The 16,684-nt window shown below is 41.7% G+C and overlaps 1 protein-coding gene across 1 annotated transcript in view; it reads left to right on the top strand.

Annotated features, from left to right (window-relative positions):
- GALNT12 (polypeptide N-acetylgalactosaminyltransferase 12) overlaps positions 1-16,274 on the top strand; it is a 38,127-nt gene extending 21,853 nt beyond the window's left edge. Inside the window, exons 5-10 of the mRNA XM_053397181.1 lie at positions 588-705; positions 2,571-2,747; positions 4,984-5,115; positions 7,217-7,330; positions 11,384-11,539; positions 13,177-16,274. Coding sequence (XP_053253156.1) covers positions 588-705; positions 2,571-2,747; positions 4,984-5,115; positions 7,217-7,330; positions 11,384-11,539; positions 13,177-13,314 — 835 coding nt within the window. The 3' untranslated portion in view covers positions 13,315-16,274. The remainder of the gene's footprint in view (positions 1-587; positions 706-2,570; positions 2,748-4,983; positions 5,116-7,216; positions 7,331-11,383; positions 11,540-13,176) is intronic.
- The last annotated feature ends 410 nt before the right edge of the window (positions 16,275-16,684 follow it).

Raw genomic sequence — 16,684 nt, forward strand, 5'->3', positions numbered from 1 at the left:
TCAGTAAGATATCTGCCTGCCTATCTATCTATCTATCTATCTATCATCTATCTATATCTATCTATCTATCATCTATCTATCTATCTATCTATCTATCTATCATCTATCATCTATCATCTATCTATCTATATCTATCTATCTATCATCTATCTATCATCTATCTATCTATCTATCTATCTATCTATCTATCTATCTATCTATCTATCTATCTATCTCTATCATCTATCTATCTATCTATCTATCTATCTATCTATCTATCTATCTATCTACCACACCCTTTGAACCCTTATTCTTTTAAAGTATTAAATAATGTGGATTTATTAGCCTAGTTGTAATCGAGCAGCCTGTGAAAGCAGAATGTATTTTATCACAAACATTTCTTGCAACCAAAACTTGTCTTGTAAAATGTTAATATCTTCCTCCTTGTTTTCTTGGTAAGGTATGAATAAGTTGCATTCTGGTCCATGGACATTTTTTGTAAAAGGTGTACCATTAATAATATGGCACTGATATGTTGAGCCACATAATGATGCTTGTTACAGAAAAACAATGTGTTCCCTAATGTCAGAGTTACTTTCCTCTCATAGGTCTCCTACTATGGCTGGTGGGCTCTTTGCAGTCAGTAAGCATTATTTTAGCTACCTCGGCTCTTATGACACAGGAATGGAAGTCTGGGGAGGAGAAAACCTTGAATTTTCATTCCGGGTAAGTAAAGTTATTGGAAGTAGCCCTGAAACATTCCCCTCCACGCAAATCTCATTAAGCTCCTTATGTCTCCTGCATGAATAACTGTCTTTTAAAGGAAATATGCAAGTAGTGTAGTGTAAGTTGTTAATCAAACCAGTCCTTGCCAGTGCTATTATGAATACAAAGTCTAGTTCATTCTCCTGAGCTGCTTCTGTCATCCAGAACTAGGTAGTTGTAATAACATTCATATTTTGTAGTCCAGTGCTCTGATGGATAACTAGCTGGTGATTCCATAGTTTCAGGCAAGTCCTACCAAACGTTAATGGAAGTAAAATTGTACTTGCTATGCCCCATATAAGGAAAATAAAGGTAAAGGGACCCCTGACCATTAGGTCCAATCGTGGCCGACTCTGGGGTTGTGGCGCTCATCTCGCTTTACTGGCCGAGGAAACTGCCGTACAGCTTCCGGGTCATGTGGCCAGCATGACTAAGCCGCTTCTGGAGAACCAGAGCAGCGCACGGAAACGCTGTTTACCTTCCCGCCAGAGCGGTACCTATTTATCTACTTGCACTTTGACATGCTTTTGAACTGCTAGGTGGGCAGGAGCAGGGACTGAGCAACGGGAGCTCACCCCATTGCGGGGATTCGAACCGCAAGTCCTAGGCTCTGTGGTTTAACCCACAGCGCCACCCGTGTCCCTAAATATTTTCCCCAAAAGATGAACATATTCCCTACTTAGAATTAATGGGACATAAACATACAAGCTTTCTTTGGACTGGGGTGTTTGGGTTTTGTATGGATTGTAATGTCTAGTCATACGCGTATGATCCATAACTGCAAAGTCATTTCTTTTTGGTGGCACCACATGCTATTATCAAGCTTGGTTATATGTAAATAGTGTAGGTTGCATGGCAAAATACAGTTCCTCCCTCCACGTCACTGTTTGGAGAATAGAGCAACATCTGAGAATATAGATGTCATACTAAGTATGGAACTTGTAGATTAAACTTCCCAAAACACTCCGTACTGCATCTACCTATAAAGAAAACGTAGATACTGTAATGCTTCAGTCTAATAGCGCTACTTAAATTATATACTCTTTGATGTTAATATAGTATCTAATTGAACGGATCTAATGCACAAATGAGCCAATAATTATTTCATGCTGTGAAATGCCCAGGCATCTCGTCTATCCTCTCAGCTGAAGTGTCCTCCGTAGCCACCCGCTGATTCCGTGTATAAAATACATTCTTCAACTAATTACATCCTGTGTAAAGATACTCAGTGACTCTGCCCATTTGTCCTGTTCCTTAAAAGTTAAGGCCGGTGCATAGCTGCTCAAAGTTCACAAGGAAGAAATCCAAATGTAGGAAATATCAATGTTGTATGCTTCCAGTAATAATTGTGCTAGACTGTTGACATAAGGTCCTTGCAATATTTGATTGTGTTCACACGGCATGAGAGATCAAACATTAGGCATATTTTTAGGGGAGGAATCATAAATATTGGGTGGTATTCAACTAAGTTGAATAATAAATAAAAATTATTATTATTATTAAGTTCTACTTAGAGTAGACCCAGTTAAATTAAGTTAGGTCCATTAAATACAATAGTTCTACTATTCTACCACCCATAGAATAGATCTTGAAATATGCATGGAGTTAAACTAAGCTATAGAGGCTGACACAAAACAAAGCTAGTCAGAACTGGTAATGGAAAGGGATTTGGGAGGAAGTGTGGCAGGAGTATTTGCTCAACTTCTAAAGCATTACCTTGAGCTTCAGTGGTACAAGTAGCTTCTTAAACAGCTGCTGCTTAAGCCAGTTCATAGGATAGCGCTGCAATACAGGCTGTTTTGTTTGTTTTTCTTTATTTTATTTAGATCTGGCAGTGTGGAGGAAGTCTTGAGATCCATCCTTGTTCTCACGTGGGACATGTTTTCCCAAAGCAAGCTCCCTACTCAAGGGCAAAGGCTTTGGCTAACTCTGTCCGTGCTGCAGAAGTGTGGATGGATGCATACAAAGAGCTTTATTACCACAGAAATCCACTTGCGCGCAAGGTAAGCTTACTGTTCAGATCACTTTTCTGAGGAGCCTGTCACCTAAATTTTGACTCTAGAGGGAAAAGGGGAGAGGCAAGGCAGCAAAGGGTATTATTTATGCCAGGCACATAATTTGAATTGCCTTGGTGCATGTCTGTTTTTGTAACGCGCTGAGAACACAGAGCACTTTTTGCAGGGCTGTTAATCCATCTCACAAAAGTGACAAAATTCCTAAAGAATGGAAATGGTCTCCAATGAAGTAGATCTACTAGCACAAGGACTTACGGCTGTGCAAGGGAACTTTCCTTTCCTCCCCACACTCTGCCGCCCTAAATCTGCTCTGATGTTTTCCCCAAGCCCCTTGAAGCAAATTTGAGGAAGGTGCAGAGGGAGAGGACAGAGAGGGGAAATTCCATTGCACAAGTGGAAACCCGTGCAGTAGTGGATCTACTTTGTTGGATACTACCCCTTAGTGTTTTGCCAGTTTGAAAAAGAATAGGCTGCATAATCTTGATAATTATAGGTTAGCTATCCTGACTAGAATAACTGAACTGTTGATAAATACATAACTCTACATTAAAGGAAAGATTTTGATGGTAGAATTATAATTATTACAATTATAATTATTGCCAATCAATGTGGCTTCAGGATTAGTATTACCAAATACATTTATAATCTTGAGAAAATGTGATCAGTTGGATAACTATAAATAGTTGGTTCTAGTAATCTGATTTTCATTTAGAAGAGGTAAAACTTAAGAAGGATCGCAGGAAAAAGGATTACTCTGGTACCCAATAGCTCCTGGTGGCATTACATAAAATCAAGAGGGTCCTTCTGCTGGGACATTTGAGGGTTTCTAATTCAAAACTCCATAGGTTGGATCTCTGCTACCATCAGGTAGTCCTACAGAAGGGAGAGGCAATTTTGCCAAAGCCGCCAGTATCCTCAAAAAAGCTGTTCCATATGGTTAGAGAACCCTCTGAAACAGTGTGGGAGGTAATACATGGAGCACTAGGAAGGGGGAATTGGCAAAAATAGCTTCCTTCCGTCCCCACCTTCTGCAGCAGGAGCCTCCACTGGACCTCTGTCTCTTCTGCAAATGGAAGGAGAAACCTGCTTCTAGTCCAGTAGGTTTATTAATGATTTTGAATAGTAATATCGCAGACGATCAAGGTTACAGCTGGTACTAAAAATGTTGAGGCTAGGTTGGGATATGATTAAATAGATACCAAACAATCTGGCTCAGTTAATGGGCTGGATACAATCAAATACCACACATTTTTAATGAAGGTAAGAACACAAACTCCCTGATCTAGAAATCTGTAATATGTACTGGTACTGCAGATAAAGGGGGATTATGGTGTTTGTACTGAGTTACCTTTGTGAGACTTCACACAGATTTTGTCTGGATTTGGGTCCTTCACTATTTATGATGCTATGATGCTTGCCTATAGGGAATTTTGCTGGTAACTAACCCTCTTTCAATTGTGGTCATACCATAGGAGCCAACCCCTAGGGGCTAAAGTCCCTTTGACCCCCCCCCTAAATATTTGAGGGGATCAGCCCCTCCCAAAGTTGAGGTGCATTGCCATTCAAATGGTGTGTGGGGGCCATGTCATGTGATTGATTATGTAAGGCAGGGCTTACATCCCCCCAGTATTTAATTCAATCTGGCATCCCTGGGTCATACTAAATATGGTCTTTGCTCTATCAGGATAGTATTAGGAAACAGTGTTTGAAGGTCAGTGACTAGCTGTAAACACGTGCATCAGTTTTATTGCAGTAGCAAAACTAAAGTTTGGATGTGAAATCAGAACATCCAAGTAGAAAAAGCATATAGAATATTAACTTAATGATGTTAGTATGTTGATGTCCTATTTTGACCATACTTTAAAAGGCTGGAGGAGGAGGGGATTTATATACTTAGCCTTACATTTTATCTGTTTCTACTTTCAGGCCTGCACAAATTGTGACTAGCCAGGGGGAAAAAACCATGGTGTACCAGCCATGTTTTGTGGCCTACCAGAATCTAATAGCTTCCCCTATCCCAACCCCATTTTTGCCATTTCAACCCAGTAGCAGAATGTTATGACTATATGACTGGTGGGCTGAATTCAGCTTGGTAGGTCACAGGTTGTACAAACCTGACAAATATTCCATGCAGATGGACTCCATTTCCCTCCTGACATTTCAAAGTTTGTGCTGTAGCTTTCCTTATGTTGAAATTTTAATTTACTTTTGGTTTTCTTTTTAGGAGCCTTATGGAGATGTGACAGAAAGAAGATTTCTTCGAGAGAAATTGAAATGCAAGGATTTCAAGTGGTACTTGGATAATATTTACCCAGAACTCCATGTGCCAGAGGACAGGCCTGGCTTTTTTGGGATGGTAAGTAAAATGTTTTTTTTAAGGTGGGTTTTTCGTAAGACTGACATCTCTCCTTCAGGATAGTTTGGCAAGGCAGAAATCAGCAGAAAATGTAATAAGTTCAAATCTCAACCTAGCCATGAATTCACTAGGTAGCCATAGGTAATCCACTGTCTCTCAGCACTGGAAACCGTGTCAATAATAATACCATCTACCTTGTACAGAGTTATTGTAAGAAGTACTGATAATGTGCAATGTATCGGACAATCGGCTTCCAAAAAAGTTTGAAAACCAGAACACTTACTTCTGGGTTTTCGGCGTTTAAGAACCAAGGCGTTTGAGAACCAAGGTACCACTGTATAACTAGGTTCTTCTGGAGCTCATCAAGGGTCCAGAATTGTATTTGCAGCAATACAGTGGTACCTCAGGTTAAGTACTTAATTCGTTCCGGAGGTCCGTTCTTAACCTGAAGCTGTTCTTAACCTGAAGCACCACTTTAGCTAATGGGGCCTCCTGCTGCCGCCGCGCCGCCGGAGCCTGATTTCTGTTCTTATCCTGAAGCAAAGTTCTTAACCCGAGGTACTGTTTCTGGGTTAGCGGAGTGTGTAACTTGAAGTGTATGCAGCCTGAAGCGTATGTAACCCGGGGTACCACTGTAATCAGCTAGATGCTTCCCACTAATTAGATTCCATGATAGGGATGGTATAATGCAGGGGTCAGCAAACTTTTTCAGCAGTTGGGAGGCCGGACTATATTTTGGGGGGGGGGGGAATGAACAAATTGCTATGCCCCACAAATAACCCAGAGATGCATTTTAAATAAAAGGACACATTCTACTCATGTAAAAACATGCTGATTCGCAGACTGTCCACTGGCTGGATTTAAAGGCGACTGGACCGCATCCGGCCCCCGGGCCTTAGTTTGCCTACCCATGGTATAATGCCACTATAAAGGAGCCATGCTTTTTTCTGGGAATACCCCTTGACATGTGTGCTGCTACCACAATATGTTAACATTCACCATATGTCATATGTAAGTGTATTATGTAATATATCAGGTGACTGGCTAACAAATGTTCCTCCAGTGGCTTCCTTTTTGCTGCCTACCAAGAGGATACCTATCCAGTATTGTCTTGGCTGTCTTCCCCATAGCTGAAAACATACCAGTCATGCTTGCTTTATGTTATATTTCCTCCCCTCTACTGGTTTTATTAGTTCTTGGCAGATCCTTTCTTTATGAAATCCTTTTTTCTTTTTTTTTTGGGTGATACTGCTGTGAATTTCCTTGAAGGGAAAATTATTCTTCTTTTTATGTAGCTCTTGGGTCTGACATTTTGAGTTCAATGCAAATAAAGAAAGAATCAGTTCATTCCATGCTTGTTTTCACTGGGGAGAACTATGTTTTTCGACACATACAGCTTCCCAGCAAATTAGTACACAGAAGACCTGAAAGTCCTTCCAATGTAGATTCAGTCACATTATATTCGACCTGGCCTAAAGAAATTTGGAGCCAGGGTCAATAGTAATTCATATTGAAATTATTATTATTATTCATGACACTTCTCAACAGCATGACACTTCTCAACAGCAAATTCTCATTTGCTACCTCATTCTGCATAAAAAAGTGAATATAAAGTTAGATTATAAAAATAGTCCATATACCAGCTGAGTGAATTTTGACCATTGGTCTTCATCACCAGCTCGTATTTGACATTTCAGGACCAATTATAGAACGTGGGAGTCCTCCCTGGCGCAAAGAACAGTCAGCGTGTTTTAAAAAGCTCCAGGGCATATATTTTCAGGCAGTTACCAACACAATCTGGAGAGGAAACCCCCCCCCCCCCAAAATATAATTGTATTCTATGTGTGGTACCTGACTAAGTCATATTCACAGTAGAGCCCCTGAAATCAGTAGGCTTATGTTAGTAGTCAGGACTAAATTAAGATCATTGGTTCCTACTATTTAGTTGTGATGGTTTCTCATTAAAAAAATATTCTTATCGCTGCATCTGATGTGATACTGAATTATAAGCTGATAAATTAATAGTTTTAAAAGTGCAGCGACTGATGGAATGTTTGGATTGTGGGCTGGTATCTCTTAACTGCCTTTTGCTGCCTTTCAGCTGAAGAACAGAGGGATGGCAAATTATTGTTTTGATTATAATCCTCTTGATGACCATGATATAACAGGACGTGTAGTCATATTATATCCTTGTCATGGCATGGGACAAAATCAGGTAAGATTTTCCTTTTACTTCCATTAGAGGGTCAAAATGTAGTTGCCTTTTCTTTGTCCATGTTTTTTGATAATAAAATATTTACAACCCACTCTATCCTGCTTGATCTCAGGCAGGACACCTACTTTGTATATTGAAGTGTTGTATTAATGAATTAACGCACACAAAACAATAAACAATGAACACTAATCTTAAAGCACAAAGCAAATTGTAGTAAAGGTAAAGGGACCCCTGACCATTAAGTCCAGTCGTGGCTGATTCTGGGGTTGCGGCGCTCATCTCGCTTTATTGGCCAAGAGAGCCGGCGTACAGCTTCCGGGTCATGTGGCTAGCATGATTAATCTGCTTCTGGTGAACCAGAGCAGCGCACGGAAATGCCGTTTACCTTCCCGCCAGAGCGGTACCTATTTATCTGCTTGCACTTTGACATGCTTTTGAACTGATAGGTTGGCAGGAGCAGGGACTGAGCAACGGGAGCTCACCCCGTTGCGGGGATTCAAACCGCCAGCCTTCTGCTTGGTGAATTGTAGTACCAGGCAGCAAATTTTGACAGTGCACAAATGCCTGAGTAAATAACTAGTTTTTAACCTGGCACCAAAACAAAGCCGAAGTTGTTCCAGGTAGACCTCAGAAAGGAGGGCACTCCATAACCTATTCCATCAGGTCTATTTTCTGCATCTCGACATAATGGGCATCTCCTAAAGATGGTATCTTAATGAGCCGATCTCAGTGTTCAGGCAGTTTGTTTGTTTGTTTATAAATTCAACCATTTAACACCATAGTGGAGAGAGATGCTACTTCAAATACCTAAGTTCCCATTTCTTTAGGGTTTTATGACTCTAAATTTATGAAATAGGCCCAGAAGTGTATTTGCAATCAGTGCAATGCATCTTAACTCTGGCTTCAATATGTAGTTCCACTTAGCAGCCTAGTTGCCACATTTTACACTAACTGAAACTTCAATGTCTTCATCAGGAACAGCCCCATATAGAGTGCATTACAGTCACTGAACTGGGGACTACCAGAGCATGAATTACTGTGGAGATGCTATCCCTGATCAAGAACGACTGTAGCTGGTAGATCAAACTGAAGTTGGCCAAACAGACTCCAAGCCATACACCTTCTCCTTTGGGGCAGGGTGTCTTGTGTGTCAAAACGCTTCCATGTTGTTTGCTTAATTCCCATACACAAAAACCACCAACCCACAAGGCCTCTGTCTTGTTGGGACCCAGTCTGTTTATTAGTTCATATGCAGACACCGATCCAGCACTCCACAACTTCCCCTAACTTGGTAGATATGGATTGGGTGCTAATGGCACCCAACTCTAAACTTCACCCAGCGGCTTCATACAGATATTATATGAAGCATGTTCCCAGCAGCAGGGGGTGTGGGGGAGCAAAGCAGTTGTAGTTTTAGCACTATGCACCAGAAAGCTGTGTACACCAGGCACAGGCAAACTCGGCCCGCCAGATGTTTTGGGACTTCAACTCCCATGATCCCTAGCTAACAGGACCAGTGGTCAGGGATGATGGGAATTGTAGTCCCAAAACATCTGGAGGGCTGAGTTTGCCTATGCCTCGTGTACACCTTTAAACCACAGTTAAGCCTAACTGTGGTTTTAAAGTGACATGCAAACTGGTAAAATAAGTTGTTTCAAAGTCTAAAGTTGTTTCAAAGTGCTAATTTGGATCGCTCTCTAGGGTGATGCAGATTACTCAAATTTGCATGCAACTTTTTCGACTAGAATTTCCCCCCCTGCAAAACCCACTTCGCTGATTGCAACCGCAGGAGGCTTTGTTTTTATGGTCTAGGATCTAAATTCTGGTGGCATTCATCTCCTGGGCTGGATCCTGGCATAGCCAGAGTGAGTCTATTGGTGTGCACTTCGCCTTTCCCAGCTGGCTGCATGTCTCTTCACTGCTGTTGCAGAGCCTGCAGCAGGCTTTGTTTGAAGCTCTTAGCCCCACAGCTTCTTCTGCTGTAACAGCTGCTCTCACATTTGAGGTCCTCCAACTCACTCAGGGCTAAATGGAGGAGGAAGGTTTTTGCCTTTTCAGCTGCTTTCTCTTGGCTCGGTACTCTGTGGATCGAACCAGCAAACCTTTATTAACGCTGTAAACCTCCTGTCCTGCCCCAATTCCCACAATCCCTTCTTTCCCTCCTCTTTCTTCTCATGGTCCTAGCTGATTATGAAATACCCTCCCCAGAGATTCTTGTTTGGCACCTACCATCCTATCTTTTAGGTGCAGAGTTAAAATTATTCTCTTCCCTTGGGCTTTTGGTAAGTAAAAGCACAATCCTTTTGTCGTTTGCTGTGTGCCAATTTCCTGCTGCTAGTTTCTGTTACTGATTTGTTTGTGTTTCAAACTTGTGTGAATTTTATATTTTGTCTTGGATTGTAAGCCACCTTAAAGACCTGGTAGAAAGGCAGGGTATAGTATTGTCAGCGCTGCCCAAGGTCCCAGCTCACACAAGACCAACGCTGCTTCTTGCTCAAGTTTAAAAGTCTTTATTGAAGTTCAGTCTCATTTCCAGACGTGCAGCGCGCAACGCTACATCTATCCGTCAGACCGCAGAAGTCCCATCTGAATCTCCGCCCCCCTGACACCAGCTTAAGATTCTAGCTTTACTCCACCTTTTCCTCTGTTCCTTCTTTCTCTGGGTCCTTCTGCTAGTCGGAGTCTCTGCCCTCCGAGATTCTTCTGACGCTGATTCTCCTGACTCCTCCCCCCCCCTCTTTCGGGCTTTAGGACCTGGCTCCCAATCCGGGTTTTCTGCTGTCCCGCGCTCCTCCACATTTGAACTTGGCGCGCGCGCGCAGCCTCCCACTTTCCTTCTGACCGTTACACTTGTGTCACTGCTCCCCCTTTCGGGGAGGCTAGCTGGACCTGGCCTTCCCTCCTTCTCCCCACTCCCCGATGGAGGAGAAGATGGTCCTGACTCACGTGACTCTTCCCCCCCACTGTGCTCTGGTGGGGAAACTGGCCCTACTCCTCCGCTACTCCTTTGGGACTCCCCTCTGGTTCCTTGTTTATGGATCGTCCCCTCTGGGATTCGCCTCGCCCTTACCATAGGCGCCCTCTCCTGGGAATCTTCTGATTCGCTGGAGAAGCTCATGGAATCTCTCGGTCCACTGTCATATTCCCCTACGCTCCCCTCTGATTCCTCTCCTCCGCTCTCTATCTGCTCTCTCCCCTGCTCTTCTGCTCCTGAGCCTCTGACAAGTATTTTTTTTTAAATATAAAATGCTGCATCCCTATATACCCTACTGCTTGGGATGAAGCTGTATTGAACACAGTTAGCAAACATGCATAGGTTTCCACTGTAAGCTGCCAAAATACCACTAACTACTTGCCCCTGACTGGTCCTTCATTAATCCTCTTTCTATCCATTTCCCTGTCATTTTCTTGGGTATTTTTGTGTGTGTTCCTTTATATTCATTACCACTAACTACTGTTACTATATTGGCAGTAGTTAGTGCCTGATTGTCAGGGAACTGGGGGCTGAGAAGGAGGAGATGATGGGAAAATACAGAGACAAGCCTCAGAGGGTGAGGATGAAGAAGGGATGTCAGGAAGCAACGAATCAGGGAGGGGGGAGCAATTTCCGGGGCTCAGCTCTTCACGTAAAAGAGGAAGGAGAAGGGGAGGGCTCCAGAAGTAGCTATGCTGGAGAAAACGAAAGGAAACTTCAGTCGCTGCATCTGATACCGAATGAGCAGGACATGCTCTGAGTGCTCTGTGTGTAAATAGGAAAATGGACTTAATAAACCTGTAAAACTGGCTGGAGGCCCGGACTCTTATCTCTACTAGCACCCACCAATCAACCTTGACACTGATGAACAAATTACCAAAAACAATCTGTCGGGGCTGCAATTCAGAAAGGTTACAGTTGTTGCTACTGGATATGTTAATTTAGTTTCTGGTCTGGAGGACCCCTCCAAAAAAGGTGACTTTTTTGCATTTAAGCTCTATAGAAGGCTGTCTGTCTGAATGTCACACATACATACCTAAAGTTTTAGTAGAGATTTTATTTCCGTTTGGGGTTTGCAGTTTTTTGAATACACCTCCCACAATGAAATACGTTACAACACACGGCAACCTGAAGTCTGTGCAGCGGTTGATCCGGGATCTGATTATTTGAAAATGTATTTGTGCCAAGAAGGTATCCAGAACATTCCTGAAAATCAGAAAATTTTCTTCAGAGAGGTAAGGATGCAGCACAATCTTTTTGCTTGCATTGTATAGCCAGCAGCCATTAGCAATGAGTTAGGGATCAGTCCCCGAAAGAAGCTTCAAATAGAATTGCGCTCTAGTGGGGTGGCAGTTCATTGCTTGTTTCCCTTCACTCACTGAAACTACTTCAAATGTATTCATGCTTAAGAAGAAGCTTGGTTTCAGTACAATGTGAGGGTCAGGGGTCTGAAAGCTGTTGCCCATCTGTGCCCCCCCCATCTGCACCTGAAAGATCAGGAAATATATTTACAACAGAGTGTTGAGTGGATTTCCTGGATAAGCGTCCATTGCAGATTGCAGCACCACTTGATTGGTGCAACCCCAGTTGATAGGTAAAGGTAAAGGGACCCCTGACCATTAGGTCCAGTCGTGGCTGACTCTGGGGTTGCGGTGCTCATCTCGCTTTATTGGCCGAGGGAGCCGGCGTACAGCTTCCGGGTCATGTGGCCAGCATGACTAAGCCACTTCTGGCGAACCAGAGCAGCACACGGAAATGCCGTTTACCTTCCCGCCAGAGCGGTACCTATTTATCTACTTGCACTTTGATGTGCTTTTGAACTGCTAGGTTGGTAGGAGCAGGGACTGAGTAACGGGAGCTCACCCCGTCACGGGGATTCGAACCGCCGACCTTCTGATTGGCAAGTCCTAGGCTCTGTGGTTTAACCCACAGTGCTACCCGCGTCCCTTAACCCCAGTTGATACTGGACTGCAAAGAATGATAATATGCCTTCCTCTTTTTAGGCAGATATGCTATCTGAAACTGCTGTATACAGTTGGTGATTTGCAGATCCAGGCCATTGCAGCTCTTCACCAAAGTATTTTTGATTGACTAAGGAAAAGGAGGGCGTACCCTCAAATTGTAAACTTCATATCAGATTAAAATCCTTTTTTTATTTCACTTTATTCAGTAGGTGTGTTTAAATTGTTGCTCCTTTACTACATAGACTGCTTCAGCTACATTGTGATAATTGCTACCAACAACTTTGTCAGAACTTCCAGAGAATTGTTGATTTGAAAGGGACCCTGAGGGTCATTTAGTCCAACTTCCTGCAATGCAAGAATCTCAACTAGATCATAGAATCTTAGAGGTGGAAGGGACCCAGGGGTCATCTAGTCCAACCCCCTGCAAAGCAGGAATCTCAGCTACAGCATCCATGACAGATGGCCATCCAACCTCTGCTTAAAAACCTTTAAGGAAGGAGAGTGCACTACCCCTCGTGGGAGTCTGTTCCTAATGTTTATAAACAGCATTTAAGTATGAAATAGTTTTGCCAGAACTCATGTTAAAGTTAATTTCTACACTGATCAGCGAAGGCTGCCTTTGGAGGGTTTCAAGAAAAAGAGTTATCCTTAATTACCATTGTCTTGACAGAGAGTCAGTTGCTTACTAAGAGTGACTGCAGTTGCTAATCTTCAGATTCTGAATCTGCACACAAAAAATATTGTCAGAATCCCACGCCTCTTTGCTTTTCTGTTAGTCTTCCTTCTTTCAGTTAGACTAATAAAAAGCTAAAAAGCAATGTTGATAAGTGCATTATCAGCTGGACTCTCAAATATTATTATACTGTCTTTACTGTAAAGTATAAAGTGTTCTGTACCATCTTTTGTAGGATGGAACGTTACTCCATGTGCAGACCCAGAAGTGCATACAAGCAGAATCTAATGCTTATGATGGCAATTCAGCACCTTTATTACGGCCGTGTTCCAATTCAGAATACCAGAAGTGGTTTTTCGAAGAAAGGAGCTGATGTGGAACTCCACTATTTTGTGCAAGAAAATAATTGAAATGGAAGAAAGAAAACCTTTATTTTTTTTATGCAGAAGGGCTGCACTTTTCCTTTTCTACTTTCCTAGAATACTAGCAGGCATTGTAATGTATATATTAAATTGGTACAGATTTTCCCACAAAAGAAATCCGTACCTTACTTGGCAGCTATATGACTTCTCCAAAAGTGTCCTAATCCCCGCCCCCTGCCCCTGCCAAAAGGCCATGTATTTATATAAACCTGTTAGGTATGGTAATGAAATGCAAACGATTGCACTAACATTTGACAACATAAATATTTATTTTTTTAGCAAGATTTTCTGCAGTTGTGCCTCTCTAAGAGATATTAAAATGGGCCAAATTTTGCTGTGAAATGTGTGATTACAGATTTCAAGTAGATTTATTTTCTGTGTATACCTGACATCTTAGTATAGCAAACATGGTGGCCTTCAGTTGATGTTGGATCTAGCTCCCATCAGCCTCAGCCTGAATGGCCTATAGTCATGGATGATGGGTGTTGTAGTCCAACAGTCTCTGGAGGCTACTCTGTTGGCTATCCCTGCTTTAGGGCTAGTACATTTGCTCAAACACTGGAGAACCATACAGATAGTACATACTGGAAATTCGACCATAGGCAATCATAATATGAAATATCAAACAATCATGCTGTGTCATGGCATACTAGGTTAAAATTACTAATTGTTTAGTGATTGAAATTAGCCTTTTAAAATAAAGCACCCATCGTAAGCTTTATTTCGGCAAAAAAATGGTGAACTAGATGTACTGGGGGCCTATTTCTGGCATACAGAAAAATTAGTGAAGGGGAAAAGAATTTGCAGGAGCAGATTTACTAAGGGGTAAACTATGTGTTGCACTGCAGCCATGTGTCACAAAGCGCTGGCAGCCCCATCTATGTGGCAAAACACATTCAGGTAGGGGCAGTTTGCATCAGTTGAGGAAAGGCGAACAGTCAACCCTTTTCTTGCCGTCCTCTGAAGCTTCCCCTTCCAATGTGCTTTTAGTATTCAGAACCTGCATTTATCTCACAAATAGGCCTGGAGCCCTCTAGGTACAAAGGCAGCTGTAGGGGTGGGATGTTCTAGGAGGAGAGTTGCTGCAAAGGGAAGGGTTAAGCGTCTCATTTCCTCCTGGCCTTTTTCTAATGCAGATCTCCACCTCTGGAAGGTGCTTTGCAATGGAGAAGGAGATATTGGGTTTGTTTCATATGTTTGTGACGTAATGGGTAGTTTGCCCCTGCTAATTAAGGCAACCAAGGATAGCATTCAGTTTTAAAGCTTTTAAAATAACTTAAAACTTTTTCTGTACTTCGTACATTCAAGTTATACTCAGAATAGACCCATGCAAAGCAGTGAACCTAAATAAGTGAAATATTGCTATTAATGGGTTTGCTTTGAGTATGACTTAGTTGAATATCACCCAGAGTCTTGGGTTTTAAAGAACCAACAAAACTACCTCAGACCACAAATTTTGAACTGGGCTTTAATCTTATGGTACTTTTAAATGTGAGGATTTTCCTTTTGAAAAACATGATAGGAAATGTCCCCATGCTCTGCTAGCACGTAGCAGCCAACTTCAGTAAAGCAAATATTGCATTATACCAGAGGGTACCAGTTTACTAACATAAAGTTAAGTATACCAGATTAGGCAATTGATACTATGTTAATACTAAATTTCAGTAGCCAGCTTTCATCACTGGTTCTCCACTATGGAGAAGAAAAACTAACTGTAGTGGTTGGCACTTCAACACAAAGGGATTTTTCTGCCTTGAGCCATTCATGTACCAAATTTTTGGCTGCTCTACTTAGGGCATAACCAATCTTCAAGCCATACAGTGCCAAAATCCCACTTGACCTGATAACTCCACTTATCTGTGTGATAGAAAAGATGAGGTGTGATATCGGTGTGAGGAATCCTGCACAGCATCTATACTTTCTTTTCCCCCCCTAGATAGTTCCTATACTTCTGTTTGTGTGCTTAAACAGAAGATGGGGATACTTTTCTTGCAGCTTCCTCACTTGAAATATTTCTCAACAGAGCAAGTGAAACTTACTTTGAGAGAGTGTGGAGGATTGTAGCTTAATCAGAAACAATTCTTAGTCAGTGTTGAATCACCAGTCTTGGAATTTTTCAGGCAACAACAATTGATACATTGCCAGTTTCCACAGATCAAGCTTCATCATCTCATACCTCTTTGTACTTCAGTTGAGGTTCGTCAACTTCATCAGTGTCTTATGAAGGATAGCCCAAAGCAACACCTGCCTGGATTGTCTGTTATTTCATCAGGTATACACTATGCTCCCTGGGAAATATGCTTCAGGAGTACCATTTTCCACCATTAATCTCTGCCTCTGGTGTTTGCTGGGTATATCAGAGGAGAAGAAGAAGAAGAAATATATGGGAAGCAGGATAACATGAAAGCAAAGGGGAGATGCCATCTGAAACAATGCTGCAAACTTGGGGTGAAGCAGTAGCATCTAGATTCACTGATGGTATTTTTCTTGCAGCACCAAAATTGCATGATTTTTGTTGTTGCTTTTCAAAGTGGTCTATAATTCTGATCCATATCAGACACAGTTGACATGCATCATGTGCTATGAAATTACACAGTTCTTGGAGGCTGCTTCTTCCTAAGTGCCTTAACAATTAAGCAGTCTTATTCTGTTGGATATACCGGGATGTTTCTTCACCTTATACTTTGATTCGTGTTATCACATGGCTGTTGAAACTGTTTAAAAGTATGATAAATGTTGTTTAGTAACTTTATAAATGATAGTGAGACTGTTTTATAATGGTTAGATATCCAACTTTTTCCTAGGAATGTGAGCATAGGTGGGAGGTTTGTCTAAGACTGTATAAAGTTCTGTGTTCAATTAATGTAGCGAGTACAAAAGCCAATAAAATATTTGTTGATTTGTCCTTCAACTTTTCCTTTTAACCATTTTTTTTAATCTCCTAAAGGCCTTATCTGCCAGAAGCAGGCAGGTAAAACAAGAAATATGTTGCCTGCCAGTTTCCTTTTTCCTGAAAGTATAGTCTTTTCTGAAAGACTATGAAGATTTTTTTGAATCTAATACTGACATTAATTGCACTACCTCGCAAAATACCTCTTTTTTTTTTATTCTACAACATTTGCATTTAGATAACTGCTGGATTTTGACCCATGAAATCTAAGGAGTCTTTAAGACAGACATGAGAGGTCATTGCAGTGCGAAGGGTAAATAGGCACTTTTGATGCCATTTAAAATGTTTTGGTCATAGGATAAGAGTTTTGTTACGAATATACACACACAAAAAAAACCCTGGAATGTCAGTATTGGTAATAGAGCAATAGA

Source organism: Podarcis raffonei, chromosome 7 (genome assembly GCF_027172205.1).
Source record: "Podarcis raffonei isolate rPodRaf1 chromosome 7, rPodRaf1.pri, whole genome shotgun sequence".
NCBI lineage: Eukaryota > Metazoa > Chordata > Lepidosauria > Squamata > Lacertidae > Podarcis > Podarcis raffonei.